This window comes from Gouania willdenowi, chromosome 18 (genome assembly GCF_900634775.1).
Source record: "Gouania willdenowi chromosome 18, fGouWil2.1, whole genome shotgun sequence".
NCBI classification, from domain to species: domain Eukaryota; kingdom Metazoa; phylum Chordata; class Actinopteri; order Blenniiformes; family Gobiesocidae; genus Gouania; species Gouania willdenowi.
This window is the reverse complement of record NC_041061.1, coordinates 2,156,262-2,177,667: the sequence shown is the minus strand read 5'-3', so window position 1 is coordinate 2,177,667 and position 21,406 is coordinate 2,156,262. Positions and strand designations below refer to the sequence as shown.

General features: G+C 38.6%; 1 protein-coding gene across 3 annotated transcripts; it reads right to left on the bottom strand.

Moving 5' to 3' along the window:
• Positions 1 to 962: 962 nt before the first annotated feature.
• Positions 963 to 19,202, bottom strand: otud4 (OTU deubiquitinase 4). Of its 3 annotated transcripts, none has more exons than XM_028474329.1 (21): positions 18,848 to 19,202; positions 14,182 to 14,265; positions 14,023 to 14,073; positions 13,152 to 13,198; positions 12,915 to 12,987; positions 12,669 to 12,750; positions 12,229 to 12,391; positions 11,060 to 11,120; positions 10,879 to 10,981; positions 8,733 to 8,797; positions 7,282 to 7,382; positions 6,973 to 7,064; positions 5,532 to 5,658; positions 4,087 to 4,213; positions 3,953 to 4,018; positions 2,423 to 2,864; positions 2,207 to 2,356; positions 2,103 to 2,143; positions 1,629 to 1,947; positions 1,508 to 1,563; positions 963 to 1,443 (listed from the first exon to the last, which is right to left on the bottom strand). In XM_028474329.1, the coding sequence occupies exons 1-21, from the start codon at positions 18,992 to 18,994 to the stop codon at positions 1,120 to 1,122; spliced, it is 2,721 nt and encodes a 906-aa protein (XP_028330130.1). In that variant the 5' UTR covers positions 18,995 to 19,202; the 3' UTR covers positions 963 to 1,119. The 3 variants fall into 3 exon arrangements, 2 of the variants coding, with proteins under 2 accessions (XP_028330130.1, XP_028330129.1); XM_028474328.1 differs by having other exon boundaries at positions 965 to 1,443; positions 1,629 to 1,998; XR_003676083.1 differs by lacking the exon at positions 2,103 to 2,143 and having other exon boundaries at positions 1,360 to 1,443.
• Positions 19,203 to 21,406: the final 2,204 nt, after the last annotated feature.

Here is a 21,406-nt window from a genome sequence, read left to right as displayed (position 1 = left end):
CAAAAAATTCAAAATTGAGTTTTGCAGTAGTTTTTACAATCTAATGATGGTCTTAACTCAATTTTTTGTTTATTTACATTTTTGGGTTTATCCCTTACCTCCGAAGTTGGGTACATTTCAATCTTTGCCTTTTTTTGTGCCTTACTGCATTCGTAGCCCATTTTAAGTATGTGCATTATATTTTTGGTAGTTTTTAGTGTCTATGATGGTCTTAACTCAATTTTAGATTATTTTTTTTTTTTTTTTTTTAAAAGACTTTTGATTTTATGCCTTACTATAGCTATAGTCAGGCATATAGTACTGTTGTTCCAGAGAAGAAGTGCAAAAAATCCGGACTTAAACCATTAAACCAAACCTTCAACCATTTCTGACAAGAACACTGGTTCTTTGCAACAGACAGATTCTACTTGGGTCGGCATTAATGAGCAGTAGTGAATCCTGGTTGTCTGTATTTACATGCACGGAGCGCCGTCTATGAAACAGCAGAGTTGGAACTGTCGCCCACTGTGGTCACAGATGTTTTTGGGTCATGGATTTTGTTTATCAAATTTTTGTAATCATAAAGTTTACATCAACTTTTTAACTTTTACTGAATTTTAGAGCAAACCAAAGCAATACAAGTTATATTGACTGAAAAAGCTGCTAAATGATCCTGAATGCTTCACCTCCCATAGAACTCAATGGACTGGCGTCATCAATGATGTCATTTTAACATGGTTCTAGACGGGTAAAGTAGTCCCATTTTAAAGTTAATAAAACAAATATGATGCAAAATAATGCATTTTGTTAGACATTGATCTTCTAATAAGGACATTTTAAAGGTTTTATGACACATTTGTAAAAACAGTGGATGATCCCTTTAAAGTATTAGTCTATTTTAAGTCGGAAGATAAATATGTAACATTGTGCGAATACAAAGAAACGTTTTTTTTTTTTCTCAAACACTTTATTTATTCAACATCAAAAACAAAGTTTGCAGACAGCAGTGATGATAAAAAGTGACAACTTAAGGCACCAGAATTTACACAAATGTTCTTTGGCTCTCAAACATTCAAACAATCTGTGTCTACATTCAGATTTAATCGTAAAGAGACAAAGGTTACAAACCAACACGCTACGCTAATAGCCTTGCTCGTAGCCCCGCCCCCTATAGGAGGAGTAGTAATAGTGAGATTGGCCAAACCCCGCCTCCACATCTCCGTGTCGTCTCCTCGGTGGTCCTCTCCTCGGCCCCCCCCACTTCCCTCGGTAGTGCTTCTTGTAGCCGCGATGGTTTCCTCTGTGTCCGTCCGTCTGTTCCCAGTTCTCCTCCACCCGAGGACCCGCCCACTCCGGGTTTCCTGCAGAGACCCACGTCTGTTGGGCCTCTCTGTACGGCGAAGAACCCGGCCCGCTACTGGTTCTGGTCGTCATGGAGACGGAGAGGTCTACACCTGAGGCGAGCTGAAAGAGGAAGCTGTGAGAATACTGCCAGTGCAGGTGTTATACTGGTCATAGTGCTACTTACTGGTGCTTTGTGATTGGCCAGCTGCTCAACGTGGGCGTGTTCGGGCTCCATCGACGCTGCACAGAAACCTACATGTCACTCTAAGCTCAGTTTTTACCCAGAATGCATCTGTCTCACCTACCGAACCCAGGCGCCATCACTGCGGCTGCTGCTGCTGCTTGGGCATCATTAACATTAGCCACGTTAGCAACAGGAGGACGAGGAAGCTGCACGGGATCGAGCACTGCATCGCCATTGGTCGTTTGAGACTCCGCCCCTAAGGTGGAGGTTTCCTGGAACCTGACTGGAGGCGGGTGCAGTGGTTGGGGTGGGGGTTGGAGTCCCTGGGGTGGGTAAGGTGTGGGGTAGCAGGGTTGGTTGGGTGTTTGTTGCCATGGTGACGGCGGTGTAGGCTGGGGGTCTACTACGGGGGGGCGCTGCGACTGTATCATGTGTGTATGCTGCAGGGGGTAGAGGTAAATGTAGGGGGGGTGCATGGGCAGAGAGTAGGCCTGCAGAGAGAGAGTGCACTTTTATTTTGAAGGGACTAAATTTTACGTGAAGGTTTTCCATTTCTATAGTTCTCAATACTTTTGGAGGTCGTTTAAGTTCTCACCTTCAGGCCGAGGTTGAAGAAAAACCTCAGGATGCCGACGTCTACCAGAGAAATTAGAGATTCAAGGTCACTGAGGTCAAAGGTCAACACTTAGTCAAACTCACCTTGAGGAAGATCATCTCCTGATTGGCTACGTGAGAACGGGGGGTTGGGGGCGATGCCCCCGCCAACTGCCTGAGGGAAGCCAGGGTACAGTGGGTCGTGGTAAACCTGAGGAAGAGGAGGAGGAGGAGGAAGGTCCCGATTCACCGATTCTAAAGAAAAAAACAAACGCAAAGTTTAAAATCAACCAATGAAATAGCAACTTGTTTATGTCTCACCTGAAGGAGCCTCAACAGGACAAGGGGGAGGGGGGCTGATGGGGCAGTGGGGCGGGGCTTCAGCAGGAGGAGGAGAGGAGTCATTAGGAGCAGCAGAGAAAAGGGTGGAGCTTGATAGTGTTTTTAAAGAGGCGGAGCCTGAATGCGTGTTAGAGGGAGGGAGGAGTGTAGGAGACTCAGGAGTGGTTGGTTCACTGACGAGGGCAGAGCTTAACGGGGTGTTAGAAGCCATGGTAGGAGGAGAACTGACAGGGGCGGAGTCTGGAAGTGTTGCTGCAATGAATGGTGTCGATAGGGGGGCGGAGCTTGTCAGCAAGGTGGAACTTTGCACAGAGGAACCAATGGAGATGGGAGGAGCCTCTGGAGTGGGCGGAGTCACTGCAGTCGGAAGAGAAGATGGGCCAACATCTGGAGGCGGAGCTTCAACCTCATCATCTGGACTCTGGGGAAAAAAGGTTTGAAATATAAATTTAACGTATCGCACAAAGCTACGACGAGTCAAGTGTGATTTTATTTTAAAAAATGTAAAACGTTTTCTGTAATCTTTTTATTTAGAAGATATTTTAAATGACCCCAAGGTTGGAAAACACTAAACCCCTGAAAACTAGTAGAAATATGGTGACCAGTTATACGGGTGAAAACATTTTCAAACGCCTCAAAAACTGACGTCAGACATAAAAGCCAAAATATTTCAAAAAATAAAAAGGTGAGTGAGGACCATCATTAGACCCTAAAAACTACTGTAAATATAATGCACATACTTAAAACGGTCTAAGAATGCAGCAAGGCACAAAAAAAGCAAAAATCTAAAATTGACTTTGCGGTAAGGCTATAGTAAGGCATAAAAATTTCCAATGTCTCAAACGAAGGTGTAGTAAGGCAAAGAAAAGGGCAAAAACAATTTAAAACTTTTTTTTCTTAAGATAACAATGTAGTTGGACCCTAAAAACACACTACACCTGATTTAAAATCACCACATTGGTTCTCTATGTGTTTCAGGATCGATTCTAAGGTTCTCTTACTGGTTTTTAAGTGTCTTAATGGTCTTGGGCCTTCTTATCTTTCAGAACTACTTTTACCATATGAGCCTTCTGGGGTTATGGTGAATATCTTCTGCTGTTTTGCTGGACTGGGGGCTCTGTCTCAGCGCCCTGTGCCCACGGTCTGTGTCCTGCTCCTTACCTAGATCCTCTGTACCCAGCCATGTGCCATTGTGTGGGGTGGGTGTATTTTTAAATATGTAAAAGCACTTTGAACTGCATCTCTCTGTATGAAAAGCACTTTTTATAAATAAATAAAAATTGATTGATTGATTGATTGAGAATACAGTAAAAGGTTTTATTGCACCATAAACGAGCCGCTCTGTGACTGAAGGCGATTCTCTATATGTTTGGAGTGAATCATAAAGTTTAATGTGAACACAAAATGACCTAAAGTAACCAACGATAACATTACAATAGCTTACAGCGCCCCCTCTGACCGTTTACTGTAACTGCAGCTGATTTAAAGTGAGCTGAGTGAAGGACTCACCGTTTTGCTCCTCTGGACTCTCTTCTTCTCTCCTCCTTTCTTCCCTTTCTCAGTGTCAGGCTGTGTCTGCTCTCAGGAAACACACACTATAAATCACACGCGCACGCACGCACACACACAGAGTACAAACGCACCCCCAGAGCAGGGAAGCTGAGCTCATCTCTGAGCTGGATCTCCACCAACGCTACGTTCCTCTGCTCCTCCTCCCTGAACAGACGCTGCTCCTCAGTCAGACCAAAGGTCTGCTCACACTGAGACTTCCTGTTAGCACAGGGTCAAAGGTCAGCTCACACTGAGACTTCCTGTTAGCACGGGGTCAAAGGTCAGCTCACACTGAGACTTCCTGTTAGCATGAGGTCAAAGGTCACCGTCACACTGATACTTCTTGTTAGCACGGGGTCAAAGGTCAGCTCACATTGAGACTTCCTGTTAGCAGGGGGTCAAAGGTCAGCTCACACTGAGACTTCCTGTTAGCAGGGGGTCAAAGGTCAGCTCACACTGAGACTTCCTGTTAGCAGGGGGTCAAAAGTCACCTCATAATGAAACTTCCTGTTAGTACAGGGTCAAAGGTGACAGTCACACTAAGACTTCCTGTTAGCACGGGGTCAAAGGTCACAGTCACACTGAGACTTCCTGTTAGCACGGGGTCAAAGGTCACGTCACACAGACTTCCTGTTAGCATGAGGTCAAAGGTCAGCTCACACTGAGACTTCCTGTTAGCAGGGGGTCAAAGGTCACGTCACACAGACTTCCTGTTAGCATGAGGTCAAAGGTCACATCACACATACAACACGGGGTCAAAGGTCATCGTTACAATACAATGCAACAAGTTTGAAATATATTTACAAATCCTGGTAAAATGACTAAAGAGAAAAGCTTCATAAACACTATGAATAAATAAATGAACAATAAATAGAAAATTCAAGAAATAATAAAGATTTAAAGTTCAAATAATTTACTTTTAAATCCTAATGAAGCTAAAAAAAATAATTTTAGATTATTTGGTTAATTTAAAACAAATTAAACTTAATAATAAAAAAAAAACAGAAACTATTACTTTTGTGTTGCATCAAATAATATTCAGCAACATCAATTCTAATAATAATAATAATAGAATAATTGTATTTCCTAAAGAAAATGCAAGTGAGGATGCAGGTGCTCGCCGGCGTCGCACTGCATTAGCTTAGCATTAGCCTATCGCTACCATTACCCTAGCGTCAGCATTAACAGTAGATTAGCATTAGTATTAAAGCTAGCCTAGCATTAGCCCAACGTGAGCATTTACCTAGCATTAGCACTAGCCTAGCAATAGCATTTGCCTAGCATTAACACTACCCTTATCAGTCTAGCAATAACAGTAGCTTAGCGTTAGCATGAACCTAGCAATAGCTGAACATTAACAATAAGGTTGAAAAGGGTGAAAAAGTTTAAATATTATAATGACAAAATTTATATAAAATAATGAGAAAATAATAATGACAATTATAATAATGATAATAATAAATAATATAAATATTAACAATAATAATTATCATAATAGTACCAATAATAATAATAATACCAATAATAATAATAATACCGGCTGGCTTTTCCTGGCTCGTCTGAAGTCTGTCTCTGAACTCTTCTGTCCAATCCCGCCGTCGGCAGAGACATGGAAGCAGTGAGGCCTTTGCCCCGCCCTCGGCCCCGCCCCTTTACCTCCCATTCTGAGGGAAACCATGAGGAAATAAATTACAAAATGGCACATAAAAAAACCCTGAAGTCTCTGTTGTTTCCTGTGCTCTGATTGGTCTGTATTCTAAATGTTGATCACATGACCATCAGACGCACCCTTAACAAATAACATTTTTCTAAGCTTCTACATGACCTACATGGCTAATTTTTGTTCAGATTGAAGTACGACCCTTAGTGGTCACAGATGATGTGAAATTTTGGAAATATATGATACTGAATTGCAATAAATCATGTTTAAAATACAGAAATCTGTAGTCCGCCCAAAAAAAAAACCCTAAGAGATTTACATAAAATATGGAGCCAATTATCATTATTGAAGGCTGTAAAAGCATAAATAATTGAACTAATGTAGAGAAAGTTTGGTGATACTAATAAACAAAAGGCCAAAGATACACGTTTTTGTACAAAAAAGTTCAGGTTGAAGCCCGCTTTGCTACAACTGTGCCAAAGTTTTCCACAAGTTTGGAAACAAGTGTGTAACTGTAATATGTCAGTCAAATTAATTCCAATTATCGTTAGTCTTACGTTTGACAACTAGATGTTGCAATTTGGCTTGAAATAAACACATATCCATTTTTATTCAGGTCTTTGCGGTGCCATGCGCAAATGGTGTTTTTGGTTCCACTTTTTGGTGGCGTCTCATTGGACGGATTTCTCGGCTGATGAGTGCTCAGATGTGTGTATAGGGCGGTATCTGTCCGACTACACGATTTGGATTTATCAAAATATGGAGTTTTATGCACATTGGAGCAACTTTTGATAAGTAACAACAAAAGTAAGATACCATTTGTCATCTTTGCTGACTTTTTCCACGGTGCACTTTCTGATTTTGAGGCAGTGTTTTGGTACGTAACATACCCAACCTGTATACCAATTGATTCAGCTCGGCCTGTAGGTTCACGTAGGCTCTTGTTATAGAGCTCTGTGTTTATTTTGTGACTCACAGCAGTGGAAAAAGAAAGAGTTTGCCCAGTTGTCGACTTTTCTCTCTTTGAACATACAAGCCTGGTGTGTGTGTATGTGCTGTGGTCTTTTGTTTTGAATGTGGGTTGGCTACAGTTTTAGCTTCTATAGTTTCTTAGGATTACGGAGAGGTATAAAATGTGTGATTTAATTAACTCTTTACAACATTAAGACCCGTGAGAGTCACGGAAGCTGGAGCTGCCCCCGCCGGTGGGTCCGATGGGGTTGAAGAGGTTAAACGGTGGGAATTAATCTCTTCATGCCTCGTCTCTGCTTTCACGCACTTCCTGTTTGTTGCTAATGCTAACTATCTAATGTCTCACCGCCGGGGTCTTTGAGCTTCTTGTCCCGGTTGACCATGGAGCTCCAGCTGGAGTCGTCACATGGAGGACGCAGCGACCACAGTGGAACACTCCTGAACAACAACAACAACAGGTGACTGACAGGTGGGAATCAGCCAATCAGCTCCTTCACTTCCACAGCATCAATCATTTATTCAGGTAAAGACGACAAACAGTTACATCCTCCTCCTGTGGGCGGGGCTAAAATTACATTTTGTACAAACCAGTTTCATAGAGGAACCTATTATTGGCGTTAGCGCTAGCTTAACGCGTGGTCACAGTAGTACGTACTTGATGCCGAACTCCTCAACGAGAACCTTCACAGGGCCGCTATTCACGGGAACCTCTTTCACCGTGGCACTGTAGCTCCGCCCACTGCTGTCCAGACGAACCTGAAGGGGAGCAGGGAGGAGACATTCAAGGTAGAAAAATGGAAGGGTGGGGAAGAGTTGATTATTGTAGAGTGAGATGTGAAGTTGTAGGCGTGAAGCTTAGGTATAATGGTGGTGGCTGTGGACAGAGGGAAGGAGTGAGTGGTAATACCTAAAACAGGTATTTGGGATCAACGTGTCTAAAGTTAAGCCCACTATGAGTTTTATCCCACAGTCCAAAATATGCCAGTGCATCGTAGACCAATGTATGTGCAAGAACCGCCACGGCAAACCCAAGCGTTGCCCCGGACTGAAGATGCAGCCAGGCTATCAGAAAGAGCGGGGGCCAGGGAGCCCAGGCAACCCCCCACGGCCGAGCAGCCGTCCACACGCCCCCAAGACACCAAGCCGAGGGGCAGCCACTGCCCCCCACATACACACCCGAGAAAGTACCAAGGAGTCGAGCGCGATGCATCTTAGTTATTGCTAAAGTTAGGCCCCCACCCGACAGACCCAAATGTGTGATCCTACCCACCTCCCTGTTATGGTGCCTCTCCATTTCCCAGCTTTTGTTGATGTTTTATGTGTTTTTATTGTTGTGTATTTTTGTTGATGTTTTGTGCAATTTTTTTGTTCTTCTATGTAGTTTTACGGTGGCAACCAAGGCAAAAAGCGTTACCGCATTATTTCTGTTGTTGCTTTATGTGTTTTTGTAGTTGTTTTGTGTGTTTTTGTTATTGTTTTATGTGTTTTTGTTGGTTTGCATCTTTTTGTTGTTTTGTGCGTTTTTGTTGACATATTGTGCGTTTTGGTTCTGTGTGCGTTTTTGTTGATGCTTTGTGTGTTTTTAATCTGGCGTTATAATGAGGGGAAAAAGACATTTTAATTGTGGCTCAGATAGAAAAATGTGTCTGATTTAATCAGATTACTGCAGTGTGAGGATCAACCTGTTACATTGTTTATCAACGTTTTAAATTAAAAGCTTGCTTGATCATTTTCACAGATTTCAGTGACATTTACAAAAGTTGAAAAAACTCCATGTTCCGTGATTTCTAGACAGCTCCAAATAAATGACATCATGGCCCACTCTGCCTCCTTTGCTTCAGACCTCCTTCATTGACAGAAAACATGCTTTTGGTCTACTGGGCGTGTCAGGAACCTGGAGCGAAGAATATGCTTAACTGCAGGCGTGCAAAAAAGTGCTTAAGTCCAGATGGGAGAATTCCGTGCAACAAGAAAACTGCGCCACGAAAGAATTTAGCGAAGCAAATTAATTACCACCCTTTAAGTCAGATCTTAGTGAATCCGCCCATAATATCATGAAAACACGACAAAATGGATCTACTGTTAAATACACACACAGACACACACCTGACAGCGGTCTCCCACGTTAAACTGCATGCCAGTGGCGATGCAGTAATCCATCTTCTGTTGAGCTGAAAGAATCCACAGATATTCAACAAATCTACAGGATTACATATTATGCCTTAGGAGTCGGTCACATGACCGATTTAAGATGGCACAGATGCAGCCTCACAGTGTCCATTTAAACTTGTGTTAAAAGTGAGGACGCTAAACTGTAAACCAGTTTCTTGATAAATCAAGTAGAACAATAGTTATTAGAGATTAAAAACGCTGCACTTTTTTAGAAACTAAAAATTTTTCTGAACAATTTGAGCCCATTTTTGTTTATTTTTACCCTTTTTCTGCAACTACACTAAACTTGTCATTTAAACCTGTTTTCATCACTTTTTGCCATATTTTTGCTCCTTTAAATGTATTTTTGTTACACTACTCCCATTTCTGACACTTCTCCATCACATTTTAATGCATTTTCTGCACATTTTTTCCACTTTCAAGTAGGGATATAATGATTAATCGTAAGGCAGTTAAAAATCGATTCATAGGTATCACGATTGACATCGATACTTTGAAAATTGAATCGCAGTACTTTTTTTATATATTTATCTCTTCTCTTGTCCAGCAGTGTACCGGCGGGCGGAATCTGCTACTACTTTCCTTCTGGCCGCCTTCTACTCTTAAACATGTTAATAAATGATTCCTTACCCCTTTAGCACCGAAAGGATATCTGTAATAGTACGTGAATATCTGTAAAAGTCACGTTTTTCTATTAGCTCTGTTTGCTAGCATAGCATCTCTCCTTCACTGCTAGAATTTCTGCATGACAAACGACCATTGGTTACCAGCGCCCTCTGCTGGTTCAAACAAATATCTGACGTAAATCAGTGCAATGACTTTTTTTTTTTTTTAAGTCCAATTGATAAGGCACAAAATACATTTTCAGTTGCACTTTAAAAAAAAACAAAAACAAACTATTATGCAGTTTTGCATTGTTTACTATAGAACCAGAATTTAAATTAATAGGCTTCTTCTTCATTTGTATTATTCCTTTATTTATTTCATTCAAGATTTATTTTTAGTTAAATTGCATTGTTTTGAATAGTTTATCAAGGGATTCTTTTGACAATGAAAAATAAAAGAAAAATAATACAGTATTTTCTAGTTTTTTCCCCAAAAAAATAAAGGGATATTTTTCAGTCATATGTCTACAGTCCCATTTTGTAAAATAAATCGTGAGAGAATCGTATCGTGAACCCAGTATCGTGAACTGAATCGTATCGGGAGTTGAGTGAATCGTTACATCCCTACTTTCAAGACATTTTCAGCACTTATAAACCCTTTCCACCACTTTTCCATCTATTGTTACAAATGCTGACCCATTATTGTCACTTTTAACTTCTTTTCACCATATTTCATAATTAATTTTGCCAATTTAACCACATTCACAACTTGTCAAGCCAATATATTTACCAGTTTAAACTAATTGTTCCAATATTGACACTTTCAACCCTTTTTACCACTTTTTCTCTCTGTTTTTGGTCACTCTAATTTGTAACTTTTAACCAATTTCTGTGGTTTTTAAAATCCCATTTCACCACCTTTTCCACCATTTTTGGTCACTTTTACCCCATTTTATTTCTGATTAAAACAAGGATTCTTTAAGATGACTATATACTATGGCCTAAATAATATGTAGCATCAGATTAGATTAGATTGTAAACAGTTTTAGATAATTTGTGGAAAACACCCGAGGCAATTACTTGTTTGTTGCATATAACTTGTTTTTTTCATATGTTTTTGATAATTACACTATATTTGCATTCCCGTTCATCAAATTGGTCCGTTAAACATCTTTGGGGTTTTGACAGGACAAAGAGCCATTTTTCTACTCTAATTTCTTGTTTTTGTGTGATTTTACATCCATTGTGTTTAAACAGTGTGTCAAAATGAACATTTAACAGTAAATTAATATAGATGAAGTTGTGCTGAAAAAAATGATACCAAACAAGGCAAGTTAAACTGTGTTTATGATGATATATAAAGGTAAAAATCTAAAGTAAGTCCAAAACAGCCAGTTATACCCTGGACTCCAGAGGGTTAAATCATGACTCGGATGATGGTGATGATGATGATGAGTGTGTTTGAACCTTCATACCTTTCTTAGTTTTTTGCCACACGTCGTACTCAACGTTTCTGAGCAGCGTCGGGTTCAAAGATCGTCTGACGCGATCTGGAAGCTGTCGGCCACGCCCACGACCCTAAACCCCAGAGAGACGGGTTTACACACCTGTGTGTGTACGTGTGTGTGTGTGTACGTGTGTGTGTGTGCGTGTTACCCTGTAGCTGTGGTTGTTGTTGTTTACTCTGGTAGAAGTGTTACTCGTCTCGTTTTCCAGCCTGAATCACAGAATCGACATTGAAACACGTTTCAGAAAGCTTCACATCAGATTAACTTATCCTATCTCAACTAATCTGTATTATCTTATTACATCTTAATCAAACTTGACTCATTGTGTCCTGTCCTAACTTACTTATCCTATCCTCTTTTATGATAAATTAACTAATCCTAACTTAACTAATCCCGTTATCTCTTGCTAACAAATTATTTTTTCTTAATTAATATTAACTTATTTAATTCTGTCATCTCTTATGCTAACCCATCTTAACTTATTCTGCCTTAATATAGCTCCTCTTAACTTATCCTGTTTTAACTAATCCTGTCCTCTCTTATGCTAACTTAATTCATCCTGTTTTAACTAATCCTGTCCCCTCTTATTCTAATTTAACTTATTTCTTCTTAACTTATCTTACTTTAACTAATCCTGTTATCTCTTATGATAACATAAATTATCCATCCATCCATCCATCTTCTCCCGCTTAGCCGTTTCCGGGTCGCGGGGGCAGCATCCTCAGTAGGGAGGCCCAGACTTCCCTCTCCCCGGCCACTTCCTCCAGCTCTTCCGGGGGGACCCCGAGACGTTCCCAGGCCAGCCGAGAGACATAGTCTCTCCAGCGTGTCCTGGGTCTTCCCCGGGGCCTCCTTCCGGAGGGACGTGCCCTGAACGCCTCACTAGGGAGGCGTTCAGGGGGCATCCTAATTAGGTGCCCGAGCCACCTCATCTGGCTCTTCTCGATGCGGAGGAGCAGCGACTCTACTTTGAGCCCCTCCCGAATGACTGAGCTTCTCACCCTATCTCTAAGGGAGAGCCCAGCCACCCTACGGAGGAAACTCATTTCGGCCGCTTGTACCCGTGATCTATCATAAATTATTTTGTCTTAACTAATCCTCTCTTATGCTAACCCGTCTTAGCTTAGCCCCTCTTAACTTATCCTGTTTTAACTAATCCAGTCCTCTCTTATTCTAACCGTCTTATCTTATCTTCAGTTGTTATTTGTGGTTTATCGTTCCTAAACGTATCTGATTATCAGTGCTTGATTATGTTTGAAGTGAAAAACTAAGTTTAAGTTAAACTGTGAAGGTTAAACTGTTGTAACGTGAACTCACCACAGCGGATCTGACGACTCCACATCAGAGTCGTCGCTGCTCTGACAGGCCGTCATGTTGTCGTCGCTGAGCAGATCCGAGGGTCGGCCGGAGCGCTGGCACACCGTCAGGAGGCTGCGGTCCACCTTAAACACGCCGTCATACAGCAGCTCGTACAGGATGGCTGCGTCAGAGGAGTTCATTGTTTTAGTTTTCAAATTTCAGAAAATAAAAAGCGGTACATTTTGAAAAATAGAAAAAGAAATAAATGTTTTGTTAAAACTAAAATGTTCCCTAAAAAATAAACAATCGGAAGTAAATGCTGATAATATAATAATATTGATAATAGGCAACCTAAACTTAAACATAATTTAAAAAAAATAAATACATTTACTACAGCATCTAAGTTGAAATATTAATGGAGAGTCAAAATGTTACCAAAATAAAAGCCTCTCACTCACACTGACACAGAGCGGCGTTCTTCATGCGACTGATTGGATAAACGCTGTCATAGTGGTTTCCATTTAGGAAACACAACCGCACCTAAACACACACAATACACAACATTCTGCTGCTGGTGGAAAAAATGGGTTTCAGATACACTTTAGGATCAAACTTGAACCAGGATTAAAAAAAATAAAAAATCTACTTATTTTACTTTAAAAATCAGAGTGCGCCTGATCACAGTTTCAAAATAAGAGCCAGACCTTGTCTTTAAAGTTGTTGTCTGTGATGCTCACGGCAGGTTTCCCAACTTCCTGAAAAATCTGAAAATCCCTCCTGGAAGAAGAAGGAAGAAGAAAAAAAAAGAAGAAAAAAGAAGAAGGAGGAGAAGAAGGAGGAAGAGGAAGAGGAAGAAGAGGAAGAAGAAGAAGAGAAAAGATTATTGCTAAATGTTGAGCCTCCACTGCTGGTTATTACATGTTTTTGATTGAGTGACTAACTTGTAGATGATGGCCAGAGCGTTGATCTCCACCTCTCCCACCCACTGCTACAACACAACAGAAAACACACACACACACATATTTTTATAGAAACACCAGAAAAAAACACACACACACATTTACACACAAACTGACGACAATAGAAGAAGAACAAATGAGTTGGTTTTTACACTCATTTATATGGACTCATTTAAAGGAATCCTGCACTGTTTTTACTCGCTAACTTCAGCCACCAGAGCGTGTCAGCGCAATGTTTAAGGGAGAGTAAAGGACCTTTAGGAGAGCTCTTCTTCTCTGCTTCATGGTCTACTACCAAACCGCAGAGTTGGAACTGTCGCCCCCTGTGGTCATAGATTATTTTTCAGATCACAACTGTTATTATCCTCGTTCTGTAAACATAATATTTACAGAAACATCTGTAACTTTTCCTGATTATTTAGAGCAACCAAAAGCAGCACGCGTGTTATGACTGAAGAAGCTGCTAAATGATTTAAAAAACAGGCTGAATGTTTCACTTTAATAGAACCAACGCTTGGTTTTTGTCTAAAAGTTTCTCAACTCGTAGGTCGGGACCCAAAAGTGGGTCACTAACCAGTCATATCGATACAGTTATGAAGATTGTCTCACACGCAATACAAATATAGGGAAAATGGTTTAAATGGATCAAACGACACTGATGTGTGTCTGTGTGTGCGTGTTTTTGTAATCGTTTTGAGTATTTTTTATAATTTTGTGTATTTTTCTGTAGGTTTTTATTGTCGTATTAATTTTTGCATCATGTCTGTTTTTGTTGTCATTTTGTGTATTAGGATGCTGTGTGTGTGTGTGTGTGTGTGTGTGTGTGTGTGTGTGTGTGTGTGTGTGTGTTTACCTGAGGATCCTGCAGCTTCTCCAGGTATTTCTCAAAGTCTCCTTCAATGAACTGAAAAAAACAAAAAAAAAAAAACAAAAGGTAGTGAGAAGCAGAGGGGGCGGGGCCAGGGGCGGAGTCCTTCACCTACAGCTCTGGGTGTGTTTTAAAGTCACATACCGCCTCATACACGTCTCGGTTCTTCCTCAGAAACTTCCCACATTCAGCTCTCACTTCACTGTGAAGGTTCTGACAGTTCAGCACCTGGACCCAAACACATGGTTACACAATACCTACAACACATACGTTGACCCATTAGTGTCACTTTTAACCTCCTTTCATCATATTCCATGCTCATTTTTTACCCACATTCACCATTTGTCATTCCCATTATTTACCAGTTTAAACTAACTGACTATGAACTCTTTTCACAAATTTTTCTGTCCATTTTTGACCCGTCTGATTTACAACTTTTAACAAATCCTAAACACACAAAATGACTCCAAAACACACAAAATACATGAAATCAAACAAAACAAAATAAACGACTCAAAAATACAGAAAATTACAATAAATGACACTAAAAACACATAATAAATGTAAAAAATGCAGAAACTCCACATAATTTACTTAAATATACACAAAAACACCCAACATGACGACCAAAAATAGTAAATTGACCAAAGTAAACACTTCTTATTTCATCTGCAACATCACCAAACCTGCCATATTTGTATTTGGCAATTGAAAATTGGTAGATACATTGATCTCGTAGGAGTTATTTTTCTTCCGCAACTTCTCCTCGGCTATTAATGCAGCACTAATGTCAAGGACATGCAGTCGACCTTTTTTGGAGCCACAAGGTCAAGTTCGCGTCGTGTCAAAAAACAAAATTTTCTATACGAATATTTATCGTACAAGTTTGATGTTTACATTTATAAAAAGCTCATCTCAAGTATTTTATTTCATTGGACCGAAGCTGTACGACCTACCAGTAAAAAGATCTGTAGGGGTCCAAGTTCATGACATCACAAAAAAAACTAAAAAATGTTCCCTATAACTTGGCCACTGATACCATTGAATAACATTTGCTTTCAATGTGTGACCTTGACATTTTCTCAAGGTCATATTTAAGGTATAGAACTATAAAATCTGTTTTCTTTTTTTTTTTTATTCTGTTTTACACTTTATTTTTTTTAAATCATTTTTTCAGAAAATATTAGTTTTTTACTCCTGTGAGGAAACAAAATAAATACTAATAAATAAATAAATAAAAACTCATAATTTAACAAAAATGTATGTCAAGTAAGATACAATTAAAAGGTAGATTTAAGTTGTAGTGACATGGATTATTCTGGCTGCTAATTTTTTTATTATTTATGTCATAATAATATGTATGAGAACAGCATTAATGTCACCCACCTTCAGGGATCAATGGTTTACTGAATCTGATCAGGTAAAGTTTTGATCAACTTAATTTAAATTAACCTAATTTAATGATCCTGATGACATAATTCCAGACCGTAATGATTAGACAAAAATAACTCGACACAAGGATGCATCAGTTGTTTCACCACTAGGGGTCAGAATGTTGTACAGTATCAGAAGTGATCAATAATCTACGATGTTTCAGACTCTACAATCCCTGGTATCGATGGTCTCGTCCACAACAACAGAACAACTTTATCCAGATCTTCTGTAGCTCTGATGAGATGTTTAAACGCTCTGAGCAGGTGAAGCTGATTAATGCTGAGTCATGTTTTCACAGAGCGCCGCTGCGCTGAATGAGAAACAGGCACAGCAAAGTTAAACGGGCACTGGTGGATCTGTATTTAGGAGTCACTGATGATTTGAACAGTTTTTTGGCAATTTTAGGCAGTATTTGATGTGTTTTAGAGAGTGTTTATTGCAGCCAGGACAGGAGGGTGGAGAGCGGTGCACCTTATCAGCGCTCCCAGGAACATTTCCCCATAAAAAAACTTTCCTTGCCTCACGTTTATGGCGTTTCATGTTGATTCTGTCCAGTTCCGCATTGAACCGTTTTCGCTTGTTAATACAGATCTTGCCAAGTTTAACCTATTTATCACTTTTTTTTGGCCATAATTTGATCCCTTTAATGCATTTCTGCGACATTATTCCCATTTCTGCCACTTCACCATTTTTCAATACCTTTTTCTGCACATTTGTTCCACTTGCAAGACATTCTCAGCACATATAAACCATTTCCACCATTTTTCCACCTAATGTCACTTTTAACCTCTTCACTATATTTCATGCTTATTTTAGCCAATTTAACCACATTCACCATTTGTCATGTCCATTATTTACTCTTTTTACCAATTTTCTGTCTGTTTTTGTCCACTCTAATTTGCAACTTTTTACCAATTTCTATGGTTTTTAAAATCCCATTTCACCACCTTTTCCATCATGTTTGGTCACTTTTAACCCACTTTATTTCTCATTGAAACAGGGATTTCCACCTTTCTGATGACTAAATATGGCAGAGATGGTAAACTTCTATCAGAGCAGGGCCACAGAAATGTGATTTTCTGATCCAAGGGCCACAGTATTAACATTTATTTTACTATTTTGAATAATGACCAATCTGAGCATTAATACAGAAAATAAAGTTAGTTTCTAGACATTTTGTGTTTTTTAATTCATTTGGTGTATTTTCTTATCAATATGACAAATTTTTGTTGCTTTTTGTGTATCATTTTTCTGTCACTTTGTGCAATTTTGTTGGCATTGTGTGTGTCTTTGAAGTCCTTTTGTATGTTGTTGTTTGTGACGTCATTTTGTTTTTTAGTGTCTTCGTTATAATTTTGTGATCTTTTGTTGACATTTTGTGCATTTTGCTGTTGTTTTCTGTGTTTGTGGAGTTTTGTTGGGCTTTATATAACATCCAACTTCATTAATTATTATTATTTTATTGTTTTTTTCAGAAAATGAACGCCATCTCGTTACCTGATTTGGTAAAACAAAACAAAAAAAAAAACAGGTGAACAAGCATAGAAAACAGTTTAATAAATATTACTCAACCCACAAGCACAGTAAACAGAAATAACCAATAGGAAAATACAAAAACTGTGAAAATTATACAACTATTATACAGAAAAACTTCAATTTAGCCCAAAATGTGCAATTTCTTAGCATAAAATAAACACGAGTGTACGACAGACAGAAAGACAATAATAAAAAATGAGATTTAAACAAAAAAAACCCAACATGTGACATGATGAGGTTAGAAGGACAACAAAGAAGATTATTTAAAAAAGCAACTGAGAAACTTGAACTGAAACAACAGCCACTGAAAGACAAATGATACACAAACACATGCAGAACTTAAAGAAATGATAAGAATGTAATGCAATAGCCATGAAAAGAGTATTTGTTCAGTGAAACTATCAAAGCAGAAACACTTGATGTTTTGTTGCTTCTTGACATTTAAGACAGTTTCTCACAAGTGGAAAAAGAGCGTTAAAAGTATCAGTATTGGTACTCGGGATTGGCAAGTATCCAGATCTAAGTATCGGTTTGGATGAAAAATACAAGTATCGGTTCAACTCTGGATATTAATATAGTAAAGCTGCAACAACAAATCAATACAATTTATGTCAATGACCGTGATGCAGAGCTGTTTGATTCACCTGCAGAGCTTTCTGCGCGCGCACGTGTGTAAGTGTGTGTGAACGCGCATGAGTGTCATTGTGTGCGTGGACACAAGCGTTTGTGTGTGAGAGACTTTTATTTCAGTTTAATCAGGTTCAGCAGGGTTTAAATGTGCTTTATAGATAAACTGTTGTTTTAAAAAATCTGATTCATCAAATAAATTATATATTATATTCGATTAATCGATTATGAAAATAATTGTTTGCTGCAGAACTATAATATAGTGTAATTTGTCCACGTAAACAAAACATTTACTGACACAGTAGAACTTTTAAGTTGGATTTTGTGTTGCAAGCATTTTTTCCGTCTAAACACGCTCATTTTACTCGTTCAGAAGTTCCGTTCGAGAAAGTACTTTTTAACATATTTTTGAGACGTCAAGTTGAAACCAACTGAGTTGAAAACTTGAAAAATTCTAGCACCCTTTTCCTGTGACATCACGCCCCCTCTAAGGGGCACGCCCTTCAGTTTGGGAACCACTGAATAAGCAAGTAAAAAAGAAAATAGATCATGTGTCTCCCAATAAATTGAATTTTGCACATTGGTTTGAGAGAGAGAGAGAGAGAGAGAGAGAGAGAGAGAACGGATCGGCAAGTAATATATAATAATAGCAATATAGTGTAATGTGACCATGTAAATAAAACATTTACTGCCACAGCAACATTTTTAAATGTTGGATTGTGAGCTCTCTTTTCTCCCTCCATACAGCGTAACGTTTACTCGTTCAGAAGTTCCGTTTGAGAACGTACGTTTTAAAATATTTATGAGATGTAAAGTTTAAACCAACTGAGTTTAAACCTTAAAAAGAGGATTGAGTTATTCACGAAATCGTTTATTTTCGTCCGGCAGACGTTAAAGGTGTGTAATTTGATGTAAAACTAAAGTTTTCTCACAATAAAATGTGAAAGTGACGATTTCATCGGTTGACGTTGGCGACTGTTTCCTTTTCAGAGGTTCCATTGGAAAACCCTGTATTTTAACATGTTTATTGTTATTAAGGTTAAACAAAGATGTTGAAAACTTAAAAAAGGCATGGGGTTATGTGTGACTGTGATAATTATTATTCGGCTAACGTTGACAGATATTATAACGTACTTTAAGACAGCAAAACCAGCTTTTTGGAGCTCGTCTACCTGAGGGCAAAGGTAGCGACCGTATACCGGCCGTTTCTCACCTGTTCGGCCACCGCTCGGAACAAACACGAGCCGTCTTTCGCGACCTTTTTCCGATGGAAACCGACCGACTTCAGGTATTCGTCCATGAGCTTCTCCGCTCGGCTCTCCTCGCTGCTCCTCCTCCCGCTGCCCTCCATGCTGCTCATTAGCTGCTAAAGCTAACAGTTTGTGCCTTTAAAAAAAAAACACCAAACCTGAAGTAACTACGAGCGGTTAAAAGTGACGAAACGTGAAGTGAAATGACGCGTCAAAGCGCAGCAGGGTGTGGGTTTCATTTCCTGGGAAACGCCGAACATTCCGCCGCTGTTTTTCCTGCTGCGACGCCGCAGAAAGTGAAAGTAACTTCGGCTAATGGTTAGCTTCATGCTAACAGCTAGTTCTAGGGCTAGGCTAACAGCTAGCTCTAAGCTAACAGCTAACTTTAAGATAATGGTGAGCTCTAGCAGACTCAAACTACGACTGTCCGAGGGCCAAAAACATTAAAGTACAGTAAAGTTGTGATTTCTGAGCCACTTTATTTGTTTCCCTTTTTCATTATTTATTTTTTTCTTCACACTTACATCTTGATGTAATCGGCACAAAATAAAACAAAAAGAGGTTTTCAACTAATGGGTCGAGACCCAAAAACGGGTTACGGCTATTTCCACTGACAAAAAAAATAAACACAGAAAAGAAAAACTGTTTAAATTTTGAATGAAATTCAAATATGAAGCAGAACTGAATGTAATATTTTGGTTAATTAACAATCTGGGTTAAAGACTCAAATCTGTAAAGACCAATAAATTATTTCACAAATATTTTTGTTGATTACTGAGAAGATGATAACGATGCATTTGATGGATTATTAGAATAATTAGATAAAGTATGCTTTGGCTCGATTAAAGCTAAATTATAAATATACAACAGAACATAAGACAAATCACTTAAAAATATGTATGTATTATTGACGTATGTGTAAAAATATAATTAAAAAAGTAGGAACAATTAGTTTAAACTGGCAAATAATGGTTATGACAAACAGTGAATGTAGTTACTGTAGATAGTCAAAAATAATCATGAAATATGGTGAAAAGAAGTTAAAAGTGACAATAATGGGTCAACATATGTGACATTAAGTTTAAAAGTGCTAAAAATGTCTTGAAAGTGGAAAAAATGTACAGAAAAGGCATTAAAATGTGACGTAGAAGTGACAGAAATGGGAGTATTGTAACAAAAATGCATTGAAAAGAGCAAAAATATGGCAAAAGTGATGAAAATAGGTTAAAATACATTGGGCGCCAACTGTAAAGTTGCGCATGCTAAAATAAACAGCATGTTATATCTAAATGATAAATCTAAATCTAAATGTTAAATATAAAATCTAAATGTTAAATCTAAATACAACATTCAATTGTAAATGTTAATTGTAAATATTTAAACTAAATGGTGCTATTGAGCTTATATTTTGGTACTTCTGTTGAATTTGCATATTACTTAAATATTTAGTTTGACCCTTGACATTTAGATTCAACATTTAACATTTAAGATTTAGATTTATTATTTAAGATTTACATTTAACATTTAGTATTAACATTTAGAATTTAGATTTAAAATGTACATTTAAATGTAATATTTAGATTTAACATTTAGATTTCAATGTTTTATGTTGATTTAGATTTAGAACATTTACATTGTATTTCTGTGAGACAAAAAAATGTCACAAATTTCACAAACATTGTTGGGAATCTAGTAAAAAATAACATAAAAAATACCTACGTTGTTTTTAAACATGGTTTGTTGCTAAATGTTGCAAAAAGTTGGTGTTTATTTATATTAACATGCACAACTTTACAATTGGTGCCCCATGAAAACAAGAACAAGTGATGAAAATAGGTTAAAAATGCAGAAAAATGGGAAAAATAAGCAAATAATGGGCTCAAATTGTTTAGAAAATATTCTTCGTTTCCCGAAGGCATCTGGCGACCACCCCCCAGTGTCTTGCGACCCCACATAGGGTCCTGCCCCAAGGTTGAGAATGACTGCATTAAACAACCCCTCAACAGACAATCATTTCTAAGTTATTAAGTTAAATTAAAAGGGAAATCTCCCAATTAATATCTAGTTTTTTAAATGTATTTATACAGTTACTAATCCTCATGTTCTCACACATGGACTTTATTGTTGTTTTCTTGCATTTTATTGAATATTTGATGCTAAAAAGCTGCACTAAGGAAGCCCTGAGTGATGTTTCAAACATGAATATGTAAATAAAGGAAATCATCAGTCTTTTTCTGTTTAAGATTCACTAAAGAGGGATAGTGGAAAGCAGATAAACTCTTCCTCCTCCTCCTCTTCCTCTGCATCAGCTCAGTGTTTATTGATTTTAGCTAGTAGCACTGATGCTAAGTGCATGAACGTAACCTGAGCTCAGGCTAATGTGTAACAGCCACTAGAGGGCGTTACTGATCATTATCACATCCTATCAACAGCACCAAGAGATATATTAGTCCATAGCCCCGCCCCCTTTTGCCCTTTGACCCTGCTCAGCCAGCGTGGCTACATGCTAAGCTAACACAATG

What these genes read in the sequence shown, in the direction of transcription:
- otud4 (XM_028474328.1), bottom strand. Translation starts at nt 18,994, where the DNA reads ATGAGCAGCATGGAGGGCAGCGGGAGGAGGAGCAGCGAGGAGAGCCGA. An exon ending in TCCGAGCGGTGGCCGAACAG is followed by an intron (nt 14,266 to 18,847) that starts GTGAGAAACGGC and finishes GTTTGGGTCCAG; the next exon opens with GTGCTGAACTGTCAGAACCT. An exon ending in TCTTCAACCTCGGCCTGAAG is followed by an intron (nt 1,999 to 2,102) that starts GTGAGAACTTAA and finishes CTCTCTCTGCAG; the next exon opens with GCCTACTCTCTGCCCATGCA.